This window comes from Mastigoproctus giganteus, chromosome 6, assembly GCF_048544385.1.
Source record: "Mastigoproctus giganteus isolate SK-2022 chromosome 6, ASM4854438v1, whole genome shotgun sequence".
In the NCBI taxonomy this organism is placed as follows: Eukaryota; Metazoa; Arthropoda; class Arachnida; order Uropygi; family Thelyphonidae; genus Mastigoproctus; species Mastigoproctus giganteus.
The window spans coordinates 202,904,001-202,921,387 of record NC_143580.1 but is presented as its reverse complement, the minus strand read 5'-3'; the positions used below and the strand labels follow the sequence as shown (position 1 = coordinate 202,921,387).

General features: G+C 36.6%; 1 protein-coding gene across 1 annotated transcript in view; it reads right to left on the bottom strand.

Moving 5' to 3' along the window:
• The window catches only part of LOC150084886 (diablo IAP-binding mitochondrial protein-like), a 53,604-nt gene that overhangs the window by 15,567 nt on the left and 20,650 nt on the right, over positions 1-17,387 (bottom strand). Inside the window, exon 4 of the mRNA XM_090376381.1 lies at positions 160-288. Within this exon, the coding sequence (XP_090232507.1) occupies positions 160-288 (129 nt within the window). The remainder of the gene's footprint in view (positions 1-159; positions 289-17,387) is intronic.

The following is a 17,387-nucleotide window of genomic DNA, read 5'->3' as shown; positions in this document are numbered from 1 at the left end:
TCTGTACAGCAAATTGTCAAACAAATTATGCACATTCTTTGGGAACTTTTTATTTTATATTAACCTCTTATAATTTTCTTTAGCTTAAATTTTATTTAATACAAAGTTGTTTTGACTATAATGATGCATTTCAAAAACTGATAAAATTTTTATACATACGAGGATTTGTTTCTTCTTGCTTTCTACATTGGCTTTAACTGTAATGATTAAGTCCCAAATATTATCTTCCTTTTCATTTCCTTGGATTAAAATATTATGATCCATTAAAATCAAAAGACTTTCTAATGCCTGTTATTAAAAGAAAAACAAAACATTACCATCTAATCTTAGAGCATCAAGAAATTAAATTACATTATAAATACAACCAAATAAGGCACTCTAGTACTTTTCTGCATGTGATTCTTTGGTTTTAAAAAGCCAAAAAACAATATATGCTTGTGTAAAATTATATATATAATAAATTATAAATCATCAGTCATTTTCAATCCATTGTAGGATGAAGGCTTCTCCAGCAACTTTGGAAAGAGACAAAACAGTGCAGAAAGGGAAACTATAGGAAATTTTGGAATTGATGAAAGAGGTGAAAGACTTGTGGAATTTGCAGAACCTCAAGGAGTGTCAGTAATGAACACTTTTTTTGAGAAAAGGGTGAACAGAAAGTGGACACGGAAGAGTCCAAATGGATTAACAACTAATGAAATAGACTTCATCCTCACTAACAGAAGATATATTGTGAATGATGTTACCATCCTGAACAAGGTAAATATTGGAAGTGATCACAGAATGGTAAGATGCACACTTGATATAGATGTAAGAAAAGAAAGGAAAAAACTGACTTGAGTAAATAATACGAAGTCTTTGAGATAACAGAAGAAGTGAAAAAGCAGTATAAACTTTCTGAAAGTGATAAAGCCCGAGAAACTTATAGGTAAAAAAAAATCCAAAAAAGAAAAATTTGTCAAGAAACACTTGTCATGATGAATTGAAGATGACAAATGAAGAACAATATAAACACTGACAAGGACAAAATTGAATAAATGCAAATGGGCCTTTGTTCTTCTTTAAGGACAAAATTGACTATACAGAGTTATGCAAAGCCATTAGAAAGAAACACTCTCTTTCATTAGAAAGAGACTGAGAGGGGATATAAGAAGATTTAACACAAGAAAAATAGAACAAGCATTAAGGACAAAGGACTTAAATCAGCAGCCACGAGCAGTAATACAGAAAGACAAATGATACTGAAACTGAAGAATAGCGATGTGTACTTATAAATAGCAGAGAAGGCATAATTCAAATAGCAGAAGACTACTATAAAGAATTATATAAGGAGCGAGGGAATAATGCCAGCAGTGGGGAAGATGGATCACAAATTAGCAACACATACGACATACCCAATATCCTTCCTGATGAGGTAGAACATCACTGAAGAAAATGAAGAATCAGAAAGCCACAGGTGAAGATGAAATTACTGTAGAGCTGTTAAAATTGGGAGGAAGAGACATGACAGAAACTGGCAAGACTCTTCACAAAATACATTAGGAAAGAAGTGACACCTAAGGAGTGGAATAATGCAATCATAATTTTGCTGTACAAGAAAGGAGATAAATCAGAATTTGGAAATTATAGACCAATTAGCTTGTAGTCCACACATCTACAAGTTGTTCACAGAGGTCATTACTAACAGATTAGAAAGAATACTTGATGAGAATCAACCAAAAGAGCAAGCTGGCTTTAGGACAGGATTCTCAACTATGGATCACCTTCACATAATATAGCAGCAAATGAATATAAAACACCATTACACCATTGTGCATTATGAAAACGCATTTGACTGCATACAGCATAAGGCAATGTTTCAGGCACTGGAAAGACAAGGCATAGATAGATACCCCATACATTTTGATATTGAAGAAAATATATGAGACTGCTACCTCCTTTATTAGACTAGACAAAGATAGTAGCAAATTTAAAATTGAGAAAGGAGTTTGACAAGGAGATGCATTATCTCCGAAGTTGTTTACAGCTGCCCTTGAGAAAGCGTTCAGAAGATTAGACTGGTCGCAGAAAGAAGTCGATGTGAATGGAGAGTATCTAAACCATTTATGATTTGCAAATGACAATTGTGATCATAAGCCACGATCCCAAAGAATTGGAGGAAAATCTTAATCAGTTATGCAGAGTTAGTAAGGATCTCAGACTAAAGATGAATATGGCTAAAACAAAAGTAATGATGAACAAGTATGCCACAGAAAGAGATATAATCATTGAAGGAGCAGTAATTGAAAAGGTGGATTCATAAACTTATCTGGGACAAGTCATTAGCTGTAATAATGATAAATGGCTGGAAGTCAAGAGAAGGAAAAATTTCGGATGGATAGCATTCAGGAAATATAGTCATACTGAGGAGCAATATCCCAATTTGTCTGAAACGTAAAATAATGAACCAATGTATACTCCCCACCATGACTTATGGAAGTAAAACTTTGGCACTCACCAAAAGAATGGAAGAGAAGCTGAAAACTACTTGGTGAAGAATGGAACGAATTATATTAGGAATAAGACTGTTAGATAAGAAGAGAAACATATGGATTAGGCAGTAAACACAAATAAAGGACATGCTTATCAAAATTAAAGAACTGAAATGGACTTGGGCAGGACACATAGCTCAAAGACATGATGACAGGTGGACTAAGAAAATAACAGAATGGTACCCAAGAGGAGCTAAAAGAAAACCTAGAAGACAGATCTGTCCTGGAGATGGACAGATGAAATTCAGGAGTTCATGGGTAGTAAATGGATAGCCACTGCACAAAACAGAAGAAACTGGAAAGTTGCTAGGAACTATAAATATATTGGTACTAATTCATGTTTATCTAAACCTACATGTGTGCCTTTAATTCAAGGTTTAGGCCAAAATGGATGTCAGATGAACTAATGAGGCATATGGCAGAGAAGAAAAATGCATGGGGATACTTACAAATTAACACATGACACAGAAGCCTATGATAGATACAAGTTGATATGCAACCAAGTTACAAAGGAGGTTAGGCAGGCGAAGGCAGATTACGAGAAATCCTTGGCAAGGGATGCAAAGAAAAACAGCAAAGAGTTCTTTACTTATGTAAACTCTAGCAGGAAGGGGATGAATCAGATTGGTCCACTTGATATTGATGGGTCAACTGTTGATGATCCTGCTCAGGTAGCTAACAAACTAAATGAATATTTTGCATCGACATTCACACATGAGGAGTTATTCAGCAAGGGGAATGCCAGAGGTGTATTCAACTCTAGCAGTAAGCTACAGAATCTTGAAATAACTGGGAGTAAAGTGGAGGAGAAACTGTTGAAGATAAACACAAGAAAGGCACCCGGGGTGGATGGGATCTATCCAGTTATATTAAAGGAGGCAGCAAAGGAAGTAAGCAAACCCTTAGCCATAATTATGAGAGCTTCCTTGGACTCAGGGGAGGTACCCATAGACTGGAAATGTGCAAATGTGACCCCAATTCACAAAGGAAGATCAAAGGCTGACACAAGTAATTATAGACCTGTGAGCTTAACTTCTGTTCCAGGAAAATTAATGGAGGCACTGGTTAAAGAAGCACTGCAGGATCATTTAGACAAGACTTCAGTTATAGCTCAGACACAGCATGGTTTTGTTAAGGGGAAGTCTTGCCTGACCAACTTGATTGGATACTATGATGCAGTCACAAAAGAACTGGATGCAGGGAATAACTTTGATATTATATACTTGGATCTTAGAAAGGCTTTTGATACTGTTGCACATGGAAGACTGCTACACAAATTTGAGCAGTGTGACATTGGAGGCAAATTGCTGCTATGGATAAAGGGGTGGTTGAGGGGGAGAAGACAGAGAGTGGTAATCAATGGACACTGCTCATCGTGGACTAATGTTATTAGTGGAGTCCCTCAGGGCTCAGTGTTGGGTCCATTATTGTTTTCTGTATTTATAAATGATATTGATGATGGTATATCAAGCTTAATGTCCAAGTTTGCAGATGATACAAAGGTTGGCAGGGTTGTCAAGGACACTACTGACACTATGCTGCTGCAACAGGATCTGGAAAGGTTGAGCAGATGGGCTGAGAGGTGGCAAATGAAGTTTAACATTGACAAATGTAAAGTACTACACATGGGAAACAGCAACCCCAGAGCAACGTATCAACTCTGTGGTACTACACTGACAGTGGTAGAGAATGAAAGGGACTTTGGGGTGATTGTGCAGGCAGATATGAAGTTCTCTGAGCAGTGCAGACGGGCTGCAAGAGTAGCTCATGGAGTATTGTCAATGATATACAGGAATTTTTCCAGCAGGGATAAGGAGGTGATTATTCCATTGTATAAGGCAATGGTCAGGCCACACCTAGAGTACTGTATACAGGTCTGGAGGCCTCATTTCAAGAAGGATGTAGAGCTGCTGGAACGAGTACAGAGAAGGGCAACAAGATTAGTGAATGGAACAAAGGGGTGCTCTTACGAAGAAAGGCTTAAGTTTTGCAAATTACAGTGTCTGGAGACTAGGCACCAGCGAGGTGATCTGATAGAGGTGTATAAAGCCTTGAATGGTTTAAGCATGCTCAATGCTGATGGGATTCTTCCTCTAGCTCAGAAAAATCACCTGAGAGGGCATAAATTCAAATTGAGGAAAGACAGATGTAGGATAGACGTGCGGAAATTTGCCTTTAGCCAGCGGGTGGTTGGTTGGTGGAACAAACTGCCATCCCTTGTGGTGGAGGTTGATAGCCTAAATAAGTTTAAGGCTCAGCTGGACAGGTATTTTGAACGAACAGAGGGGTGAAGTGGAAGTGGGTTTTTTTTTTTTTTTTTTTGGCTGATGCTGCATAAGCTTGCTTTCTTGCATCAAATGCCTCTACTAATGCTAAAAAAAATGCTAATGCTAAAAATTGAAGTTCAGGATTTTATATCTTCTTGTGTATATTGTATTATTCTGGCTTATATGTTGACTGCTGTATGTGTGTAAAATAAATCAATGTCTACTTTGTGCTTTGAAAGGTTTCACTTAATCATATATTGACCATATGTCACCCCTCTCCTTTGCAGTCATCTTTTGCATCTCGTATGGTGGTGGTGCATTATAGTGAAATCTCCAGAACCAGTCTACTTTTTAACTGAATTATTTCTGCTCTTTATTTTAAAAATTTACATTGTAAAATTTTATTACACTGCACAGTAAACTGTAAAGAGAGTGGTAAGCATTTACAGTACTCCTTTATGTGGGTCACAAAATGAAAGGTATAGATAACATGATGTCACCCTTATATACTATATGTGTATATGGAAGGTTTTAATTATGTAACTGGAATATTGGTTTTTCTATAAACAATGCCTCAGTACAGAATTGCATTTGCCATAAATTAAAAATCTTAAGAGTTTACTTTTAAAATGTGAAAAGTAAATCCAAAAACACAATTCCTAGTGAATTCTATGAACTCTTTTCATCTTATCTTTATAAGTTGAACAGATTTATAATGTGAACAGATTCTTGGATTTTAAAAAGCCAAGTAACAATATACATTTATGTAAAATTATATATGTAATAAATTATAAATAAATTGGTATTCATGTTTTTCTAAACCTACACACATGCCTTTAATTGAAGTTTAGAATTATATACTCAGCATACAAGTCAAGCCTAAAATTTTAGATGACTTTTTAGTGCTTTAATAGTTGACTTAATTAGTAGTGATAAGACTCTAATGCATTAGGGCAGGCATGTCAAACTGAGGGTCCCCCAAGGGCCATATGGTCACATTTGTGTTGTCATGAGGACCGCACATGACAACTAATTGAAGTCATTTAATAAAAATTATTACAGAATATTTTTATTACTTAAACTTAGAAACATACAATGTGCATACAAATGGTTTAGCGGCTAGCCACATTCATGAATGCAAAGTAATGAAGTAGTTTAACCAAAGAAAAAAAAAAAGAAATTTTAAACGGCAACATAGACTTGTATGCAACAGCAACAAATACATTGTACAAAAATTACAACAGTTCAAAATGAACATTTATTTACGACTATTTTTAGTGTATTGTCCTGAAGCTTGACACCTCGTTTTAATGACAGTTTTTGCTATCTGGCTGAAATGTCTGTGCAGTTCAGACTTTCATCAGAGATGAGAGGTGCTGATTTGTTATTTGTTATTTGGTTTTTAGGAGCATTAGCAACTAAGGCCATATTGCTCCGGGATATGCGGTGGTCAATCCCTGACCTTTCCGCATCCTCCGTATTTGGTGGTGACGGGCTCGAACCCCGGTCTAATCAAGAAGCGTGTGCTACGCACTGCTGCTCCTTCCCATCTGGCTACGGAGGTGTTGATCAGTCAGTCTTGTTCTCTGAGAAGTTTTTGTTGATTTCATGAAGGAAAATAACTGTTCACACACATAGGTAGGACTGAACATTGCCATAATCCTTGTGGCAAATTTTCTGAAGTTTTTAAACTTTTCAGGAAGGTATGAAAAGAAACAAGGTATCCCCACTTCAAGATACTTTGCTCTGAGTGTAGAATCCGACTGCATTTCTAATAGTTCCATCTGTAGTCTTTCTTCTGCCTTGGCAACATCAATGGTGCTGAGAATAATGGAAAGTGGTGTTCAAAAGATGAGAAATCATGAAATCTTTCCTGAAATTCTTTTGACAACAATTCCAGGTGACTGTCATACTTAGCAAAGCTAAGTACAGACTCAGTATTGGCAGTGTTTTTCAGCTCTTTGCACTCAGGAAAATGAACTAAATTTTCATTTGACAACTGTGACTTCCATAAGCTTAGTTTTGTAATGAAGCACTTGATGTCATCATACAACTGAGTGATGAGTTTGTTTTTACCTTGTAATTTCAAATTAAGATCAGTTAATTGTGCAGTAATGTCCACAGCAAAAGCCAGATCCTGGAGCCAACTTTCATCTTTTATTTCATCTGTGTTTTGACCTTTCATCTCCAAAAACATAATTATTTCTTGCCTCAACAAATAAAATCTTTTCAGCACTTTGTGACATGACAACCAGCGGACTTCTGTGTAGAATGGAACATCGGTAAACTGATTATCCATATCTTCCAACAACTGGCTGAATTGACGGTGGTTGAGAGCACTGCCTCTGATATAGTTCACTGTCTTTGTGACCAAACTAAGCACATGATCCAATTTTAAAATCTTTGAACACAAATTTTGCTGATGAATAATGCAGTGAAAATGTGCAAATGATAAATCTGGATGTGAGTTTTCTATTTTTGTTCGTAACATGGCAGCAACACCATTATGTCTGCCAACCATATTCGCAACACCGTCGGTAGATAAGCATGCAAGTTTACTCAAATCCAAACTGTAGTCATGCAGAACCTGCTCAACTTTCTCAAAGATGTCCTGGCTTGTTGTAGTGTCATGCATGGGGATCAGTTCATAAATATTAAATTCACTGTCACAAGCCCTGATGAAAACCGCAAGCTGTGCTATTCCAGTGATGTCAACAGTCACATCAATAGCAATAGAAAAATGTTCAAATCTTGATGATGATGTGGCCTTCAACTGTTGTTTCAGATCACTTGACATTTCATCAATCCGTTCAGCAACAGTGTTCCTGGTTAACAAAATATCTTTGAATAAGTGTGCTTTCTCTGGACACACAATTTGAGCCGTTTTTACAAGGCATTGCTTTACGAAATCTCCTTCACTGTAAGATTTCCCACTCGTGGCGATCATTCGGCTGAGTTCATAGCTTGCAGTAACAGAAGCGACATTCCCTTTCTCAATTTTCGTAAAACAAGTCTGTTGCTGTCTCACATTAGCCTTCAATTCCTTGAGTCTTGAGACACACATTGGGCCTTCATATTTATCGTAAGAGTGATGGTTCGTTTCATAATGTCTTTTCAAGTTGTACTCTTTTGACGTGGCAATGCTTTTGTTGCAAATTAAACAATGTATCTTTCCATTCACCGTTGTGCAAAAATACTGTAATTCCCATTTTTCTTGAAACACTCGCCCTTCTTCGTTCAGTTTCCTTTTTCTCTTAGCTGGAGAAGCACTAGCCATTTTTAAAGATGATGTGCAATCTAAAAAATAATAAAATTAAATTTAAAATAAAATCACTGGTTAAAAAACTGAAATGAAATTTAGGCAAGCTTATGTATTGTTACAAGCGAGATAAACGGGTTTACCTCATGCCCGTTGGTTCCACTCAGGCCGAGCGGTTTACCTTAACGAGAGAGGAACCTTTTCCACTTGTGGGCCGTGGAATTCGGATCAGGACCAGGTACCTACACCAATAAATTGGCAAGAATGCTAGAATTCTTGTCGTAAGGCAGCCGCCTGTGTATTTTAGTGCAATTGCATCATTTATACACAGCTAAATATAGATTAGCAAATTTGCAATAGCAGCATCGTTGCCGCTATTGCAAATTTGTTAATCTATATTTAGCTGTGCAATTGCACTAAAATACACATAGTTTAGTAGTGATAAATAAATATCACTACTAATTAAATCTCATTACTAAAAAGGCATCATTGCTGAATTAGGCATAACAGATTTTGTATGCAAGAATGTTTTGTGCTGCTTAAAATTATGTAAGCTGAAAAAAATTGAGATTAAAAACCTGAAATTATACTAACCTATATGACACTGTCTCTCCCTCTGGAATATGCAATTCACATTAAGGCATTTCTAATATCAATCTTTTAAGCTTTTTATAATTAACTTAATTATAAAAATGATTAATAATAAATAATAATAATTAATAATAATAAATAATAAATGGTAAATTAATTATAAAAATGATTAATAGTTATAAAAATTATTACAATTGCTTACATAATTATGATTATGATTAATTGTAATCTTAATTCTATAATCATAAGGTTAACCTGATTTTGTAGGTATTTAATCCACATTCGGATAGTTAAATAAAGGTTTAGTATTCAGGAGTGTTGATAGTTGCCTACTGGCCTTGGTGTCTAGTAGGAGAATTTTTCCCCTCCATTTACATACATATTTACACTAAATCAGTGAACTGAGAATACAATATTAGCTGAATTATATTAGCATTAAGCATTGGAGTGGAGTCCTGATTGTTAAAAAAAGTATTAAAAATGTAAATTAAATAATAATATGTAAAAATTAAATAATTTTTAAAATGTGTGAAATTAGTAATAAAATTGTTAAAATGTAATAAAACTTAAGAAAATTAAAGCAAAAGCTTCGGGCTTACAAGAGCTATAAACATTACTTTACAATGGTTGGCAAAATCTTCAGTTGTTTACACAGCAGAGAGCAAACTAAGTTTTCTATAAAATGTATTGATCTTATACTGTGAAGTAAATCAATGTTTGTTTGAGTTTGAGGAAGAGAGTTTCCTGTGCGGACGTGCCTTTCTGCCGCTCTTGGAACAGAGAAGTTTTTTCTGATTTATTTTCTGCTTTATTAGTTTAAATTAACATATTAACTTATTTCTAGAGTAGCTTTATATTCCTATTTACGGTACTTAAAGTTAAAGTAACTTAGATAGCTTTATATTCCTATTTACGGTACTTAAAGTTAAAGTAACTTAGATAGAGATTTGAAGGTATTACTTAGTATCGGAAAGGGTATCAAATCCACGTGTTTACCGTTCATAAACAGCCGCCATTGTTACGTGAAAATTAATCAGTAAAATCTATTAATCTTGTCGAACTTCATTGGCAATTAAATTGTACTTTTAACTATACATATAACCACTTAGGTTACGGAACATAAATAATTAGTAAGAATAAATAATTAATACATAACTTGATACAGAAGTTATATAAAGGAATTTCGTAGATAACACTCGTTACTGAAACGCGATACAGCATATCCGGAATTCGATAGCATTAGCTTTGTATAGTATAGTGCATAATATAATATTGTCAATTAATCAGTAGATCTATTAATCTTGTTAAACTTCATTGTCAATTAAATTGTACTTTTAACTATATATATATACAACGACTTAGAGTACAAACGTAACAAATAATTAATACATACTTGATACGGAAGTTATATAAAGGGAACTCGTAGATAACACTCGATACTGAAAAATAAATATAGCGTTATAACTGTGTTAAGATACAAGTTTAAGGTTTTAATTTTGTTCTGAAATTGTAATTTTATTGACATTTAAATCGAAATCATGACTCTGACCAGAGCAGCAAAGCAAAAGGCTCAAGCTAATGGGAGTGCTGTGACTCAGAGGAGAACTAAGGGGGGCAGTTGCCCTCTGAATCACAGCCTTTTAAGATGCACTGTTTGCTTGATGTTTGCGGAGCAATCGGGTACGGGACATGATACTGCCATGGGGGATGTCTTTGTGTGTGCACGATGCAAGGAGTGCAAGGAAATTAGGCGACAACTCGGCGTTGTTATGGGCCTATATGAGACCTTGAAGGACAGGGTGAATGCCCTCGAAGGAAATAAATTGAGGGGCCCATCAAGCTCTCAGCTGCCCACATCAACGCCAGAGCTTGCACTTGGTCATCTTGCAACACAGAGGCAGCCCCCAAGGCAGAATGCGCTGGTCCCACAGGAACTAGTAGTTGTTGGTGACTCTATTGTCAGGGAAAAGGGGAACATGCTTTGTAAAAAGGATAGGTGGAACAGGACCAGGGTATGTCTGCCAGGGGCAAAGGTTGATGACGTTGTAGAGCAGATATCATCTTTTAAGGGCACAAAAGGTGATATAGTTGTACACGTTGGCACTAATGATATTAAGAGTAGGAGACCAGCGGAATTACTTAACAAGTACAGGTCACTGTTGAAAAAAAGCTGTGAAGTAGGGTTGAATTTGAAAGTGTCTGCAATTCTGTCCAGACACGATAGGAGGGAGTATATGATGAGAGCCTTGTCGATCAATTCGGCCCTGGAAAGATTGTGCAAGGCTCAAGGGGTAGAATTTTTTTCAGCCTGGAATGTACTTGTTAACAGGAGAGATTGCTTCTACAGGGATGGGATACACTTAAATAGAAAGGGTGCAAGAATATTTGCTGATGCTATCGAGGCAGTGTTAGGTGGGTCGGAAAACTGCTAGCTTGGGGGGAGACAAAGACTAATGGATTAACAGTAGCCACTGGCAGAGGTGAAAGAGATTCTTCCACTGCTTCTATTGGAATGAGCAGAAGCCTGAAAAACAAGATGCAGGATATTTCAGAGACTGCTGGAAGTCATTGCGGTACAAGTAAACACATGGGTTGTGTTAGGGTAGCTAAGAATAGAAACAGGTGCATGTATACTTGCGTGTACACCAATGCTAGGAGTTTAGTAAATAAATTTGATGAATTTGAGGTATTGCTCAAAACGTCAAAGGCAGATATTGTTGGGATATCAGAGACGTGGTGTCACACAGATATAAGGAATGCAGAACTGGAATTTGGGGAGTACAATGTGTATAGAAAGGAGAGACAGGACAGGAGGGGAGGAAGGGTTATGCTATTAGTTAAAAAACACATAAAATCCAAGGAAGTGAAGCCAGTCGACATTGATGGACAGGGCAGTGTCGAGTCAGTTTGGTGTGACATAAGCATAGGTAAATCAAAATTGAGAGTAGGAGTGTGCTATAAGCCTAATGACTCTGATGAGTGTAATAAGATACTGTACAGGGAAATAGAATGGGCCAGTAAATCAGAAAGACTTATAATGGGGGATTTTAATTTCCCAGATATTGACTGGAATTTGTGGGTTGGTCACTCACACACTAGCAAGGCTTTTGTGGATTTATTGGATGATTGTTTTCTACACCAGCATGTTCGGGAGGCAACTAGAGGGAGTAATACTCTTGATCTGATTATCAGTAGTGATTCTTCATGCATTAGGAATCTGCAGATAAAAGAACCACTGGGTGGCAGTGATCACAGTGTGCTGAAGTGGGATTTACTCAAGGAGGTAACTACCATCAGAGGTAAAGGTAAGGGTTTTTGCTTTCGTAAAGGCGACTATGATGGTCTGAGACAGTATTTAAATTCTATACAGTGGGACCAACTGATGATGTTACCAACAGCAAATTCAAAATGGGAAGCATTCAAGGAACTAATCTTGGAAGCTACCAGGCTTTACATACCAACCAAGAAATATTGTTCAAGGTTCAGGCCTAAATGGTTGTCAGATGAACTAATGAGACATATGGCAGAGAAGAAAAATGCATGGGATACATACAAATTAATGGGTGACATGGAAGCCTATGATAGATATAAATTGGTCTGTAACCAAGTCACAAAGGAGATTAGGCAGGCAAAGGCAGATTATGAGAAATCCTTGGCAAAGGATGCAAAGAAAAACAGAAAAGAGTTCTTTACCTATTTAAACTCAAGAAGGAAAGGGATAAATCAGATTGGTCCACTGGATGTTGATGGTTCAACAGTTGAGGATCCAGCTCAGGTGGCTAACAATCTAAACGAGTATTTTGCATCTACATTCACACATGAGGAGTTATTCAGGAAGGGGAATGTCGTAGGTGAAGTAAACATTGGCAGTGAGCTAGATGATTTTCTAATAACTGAGAGGAAAGTGGAGGAGAAATTGTTGAGGATAAACATAAAAAAGGCACCCGGGGTGGATGGGATCTATCCAGTTATATTAAAGGAGGCAGCAAAGGAAGTAAGCAAACCCCTAGCCATAATTATGAGAGCTTCTTTGGACTCAGGGGAGGTACCCATGGACTGGAGATGTGCAAATGTAATCCCAATTCACAAAGGAGGATCCAAGGCTGACACAAGTAATTATAGACCTGTTAGTTTAACTTCGGTTCCAGGAAAATTAATGGAGCCACTGGTTAAAGAAGCACTGCAGGATCATCTGGACAAGAATTCAGTTATAGCTCAGACACAGCATGGTTTTGTTAAGGGCAGGTCTTGTCTGACCAATTTGATTGGATACTATGATGTAGTCACAAAAGAACTGGATGCAGGGAATAACTTTGATATTATATATTTGGATCTTAGAAAGGCTTTTGATACTGTTGCGCATGGAAGACTGCTGCACAAATTGGAGAAGTGTGGCATTGGAGGCAAATTGCTGCTATGGATAAAGGGATGGTTGAGTGGCAGAAGACAGAGAGTGGTAATCAATGGACACTGCTCAACGTGGACTAATGTTATTAGTGGAGTTCCTCAGGGTTCAGTGTTGGGTCCATTGTTGTTTTCTGTATTTATAAATGATATTGATGATGGTGTATCAGGCTTAATGTCCAAGTTTGCAGACGATACCAAGGTTGGCAGGGTTGTTAAGGACACTACTGATACTATGCTGCTGCAACAGGATCTGGAAAGGTTGAGCAGATGGGCTGAGAGGTGGCAAATGAAGTTTAACATTGACAAATGTAAAGTACTACATATGGGAAACAGTAACCCCAGATCAACGTATCAACTCTGTGGTACTACACTGACAGTGGTGGAGAATGAAAAGGACCTGGGGGTAATTGTGCAGGCAGATATGAAGTTCTCTGAGCAGTGCAGACGAGCTGCAAGAGTAGCTCATGGTGTCTTGTCAATGATATACAGGAATGTTTCTAGCAGGGACAGGGATGTGATTATTCCCTTGTATAAGGCATTGGTCAGGCCACACCTTGAGTACTGTATACAGGTCTGGAGGCCTCATTTCAAGAAGGATGTAGAGCTGCTGGAACGAGTACAGAGAAGGGCAACAAGATTAGTGAATGGAACAAAGTGTTGCTCTTACGAAGAAAGGCTTAAGTTTTGCAAATTACAGAGCCTGGAGACTAGGCATCGGCGAGGTGATCTGATAGAGGTGTATAAGGCTTTGAATGGCTTGAGCATGCTCAATGCCGATGGGATTCTTCCTCTTGCTCAGAATAATCACCTGAGAGGGCATAAATTCAAATTGAGGAAGGACGGATGTCGGATAGATGTGCGGAAATTTGCCTTTAGCCAGCGGGCAGTTGGTTTATGGAATAGACTCCCATCGCTTGTTGTTGAAGTTGATAGCCTAAACAAATTTAAGGCTCAGCTGGACAGGTATTTCGAACGAACGGAGGGGTGAAATGGGAGTAGTGGTTGTTTTTTTTTTTTTTTTTTTTTTTTTTTTTTTGGCTGATGCTGAATAAGCTTGCTTTCTTGCATCATATGCCTCTACTAATGCTAATGCTAATGCAAATTGTCTCAGATGCACTTGCTTCTCAATATCAGATCAACGTGCTTGTATAGATATTTTATAACTTTCAAATGTCCAGTAACTTTTGCTTAGAGCAAAAGCTTCTAGATTTACTAGTTTTAAATTTTTAATGCCATTTAAAGTTGATTCTTCTCCTTACAGCCCTGACAGTTTCCTTGCCCCACCATCAGGGGCAAGGAAACTGTCAGGGCTGTAAGGAGAAGAATCAACAATCCTAGCTCAAATCATTGATGGCCTTTTGGAGTAGGTGCACTGTATCCAGCTTTACTTTTCAGGAAACTATAGAAACTTACAGTAATGCTGCAAGTTTCTATAGCCACGGCCATTTTCTGAAAATTGAGTCTTTAAGATCTTTCAGAAGTGTGATATACCATGCAGTATCTCCAGGCTTTTGAAAATGCAGAGGAGGAAGAATGCTATAGCAGTTCCAGAAAATAGCCAGTGTTACCTTTCCTGCTATTACAGCTTTAAACTTCTTTCAATGATGTATATGGATTCATTTATATTTTAATTCAACAAATTAATATAATGTTGGAATATTTCTGTTAATTTTTTTACTTTTATAATTGACATCTAGAGCTTCTCTGTTAGCATTAAACAATAGTTAGCAAGCATATTTCAATTCTGCCTTCCCTTTTCCATGTCAGATATCTATTAATCCCCTGCAGTCTGATGTCATGACAACTGTCAATGTTTCCAATCATGGAATGTTTTTTTTTTTTTTTCCCACTGTGCTGGCACAATTACTGTATCGTCATTTATTTTCAGTTCATATAAACAATTTTAAAAACTTAATTGATGTTTATATTCAGTTATTAATGGAGACAGCATTCCCCTCTAGTTTAGACGTCAAAGAGTATCTTACACTCTGTTAGAGTGAAATATTTAAACATGCCATCAACACATAAAGATATGACATTATGCGCCTTTCTAATGATGTAATTGAGGTATATATTACCTTATATAAGTAATATTTTTCTTCTCTGGAAGTGAGCTCTCTCCAAATGGCTATGCTCAAGCAGCATAATTTCTGTCTTGCTCGGCTGTCCCACTTGCACAGAAGGCAACAGTATTTAATGTAACCTAGCTACATTGCAAGAAGAACTACCATCACGTTCAATTCACCACAAGTAATTATCATAGCCAGTAGTTTTGAAGAGCACCTAATATTTACATAGCATTCTTTCATAAAAGCATGTGATCTGATCCTAACCAAAATTCAATTCTTCTTTAGCCTTCTTAATCAATCAAAATACAGTCAATTTCCTGCACACATAATAGAATGAATAAAAATTATTAACATAAATTATTGACAACTGTGTGTGCCATATTAAATAGCTGCTTCTGCAGCATACTACGAACAAAGATCAAAACTAGCATACAATGAGTAAGGAGCAGAATGTTTGCCAATGAGATGATTTTCCAGGTTTTTAATGTGTGCATTATAAGATACTTTACTGGCAAATGGTTGAGTGATATTTGGTATTATATTAACCAATAACTGCATGCACCACACTCTCCAAGCCAAGCCAAATTTTTATGAGATATGACATTTTTATTTATTTATTTTTTTTTTTCAAAAAATTAAAAATATACTTTTCCAGAAAAATAAATAAATAATAGTGGGTAATGGAAAATTTTCGTAAGCAAGGCATAACAATGAACTAAAAACACCCACCTTTACATTAAAGTGAAAATTAGTGTTTATACAATAATAATGTAAAGCAGGAGAAAATCCTTAATGTAAATATGCACTATATATGTAAATATAAGCACTTTACCATGTGGTAACACCCTCTCTGAGTACACCTACTATATCTTTACCTTAAGAATAAGATTAAGAAATAAGGTTGTTGGAAGAAATTAAAAATATATATAGTAGAATTGTGTAAGGGGTGATAAAACAAGAAATGCATGGTTGTCTAAAAAGCCCAAATGAACTACAAGCAGCCCTCCACTATACACTTAATTGTGATCCCTGCCTTCAGGGTATCAACAACACTGTTACATTCAGAGAAAAATAATAACTATTAAAAAACCATTGGCACCTAAGATGCTATTCTTTTACTCTTTTCTTTCTTTTCTTTTCCTGGCTGGTGCAGCATAAGCCTTAGGTTTCCTTGCACCATATGGCCATTACTAATACCAATATTAATACTATTATGAAGAGGCCTAGTAAACTATGCATCCATCCTACATAACATTAAAATAGATTGATTCTTATCCTAAGAATCAATATGTCTACCTGGATTGAAAATTTGATGTAAAAATTAGGTTGTCAGTTTTAAGGGTTCTATAAGAAAGCGTTCATGTGAGAACTAGTGATATTAAATATACATGAATTGACAATCTGGTGGAAAAAATTCCACAAGTTACTTTAGAATGCATTTGTGTCTACAATTCTTCCCAGGCATAATAAGAGTATATAGGAAGGACTATATACTGAAAGTCCTGTGGATTACTTAAATACTTTAGGGCAGCGGTTCTCAAAGTGGGTGCCACTTACTCTTTATAGGGGTGCCGCGACGTCAAATTTAGCATCGGCTTACATCGTGGCCGTCGCTACAAAAGGTCATTGAATTTCATGCAACTGTGTAAATTAGAAGTCGTCATGAAATAATTGCTGACCGCATCGCAGTGTATTTGAAACAGCAGCACCTTACAAAATATTCTGTCAGCACCCGGTGCTGGGGCTGCCGGGCATCTTTCATAATGGATTTAGGGTGCCTTCACATTAAAAAGTTTGAGAACTACTGCTTTAGGGACTCTGCAAGGGTTTTGGGAGGAAATCTTTTATTAGCATGGCCTGATCCAGCAGACAGAAGAAATCTTTTTTAAGGTGATGGAATGAAGTTGAATAGAGGTGATTCAAATGTTTTTGCTGGTGTCATTGGACTGGAGAAGTAATGCCATATCTACAATATATAAAGGCAATTCTAAGAGCGAAGTGACTAATCAGTCTGACTTCAATAGTACAGAAAATGATGAATGCAATGATCAAGAGTGTAATACAGGGTCATCTGCATAAAAATGGAATTGTGAAGGACAGAGCAGTCTTAAATCATGCTTAACCAACCATTAGCTATTTTGACAGAGTCATTCATGAGTTGGATGTAGGAAATAATTTCAACATTGTTTATTTGAATTTTAGCAAAGCATTATGCTCAGTCCTGCATGAGAGGTTACTTTATAAGCTGGAACATGTTGGAATC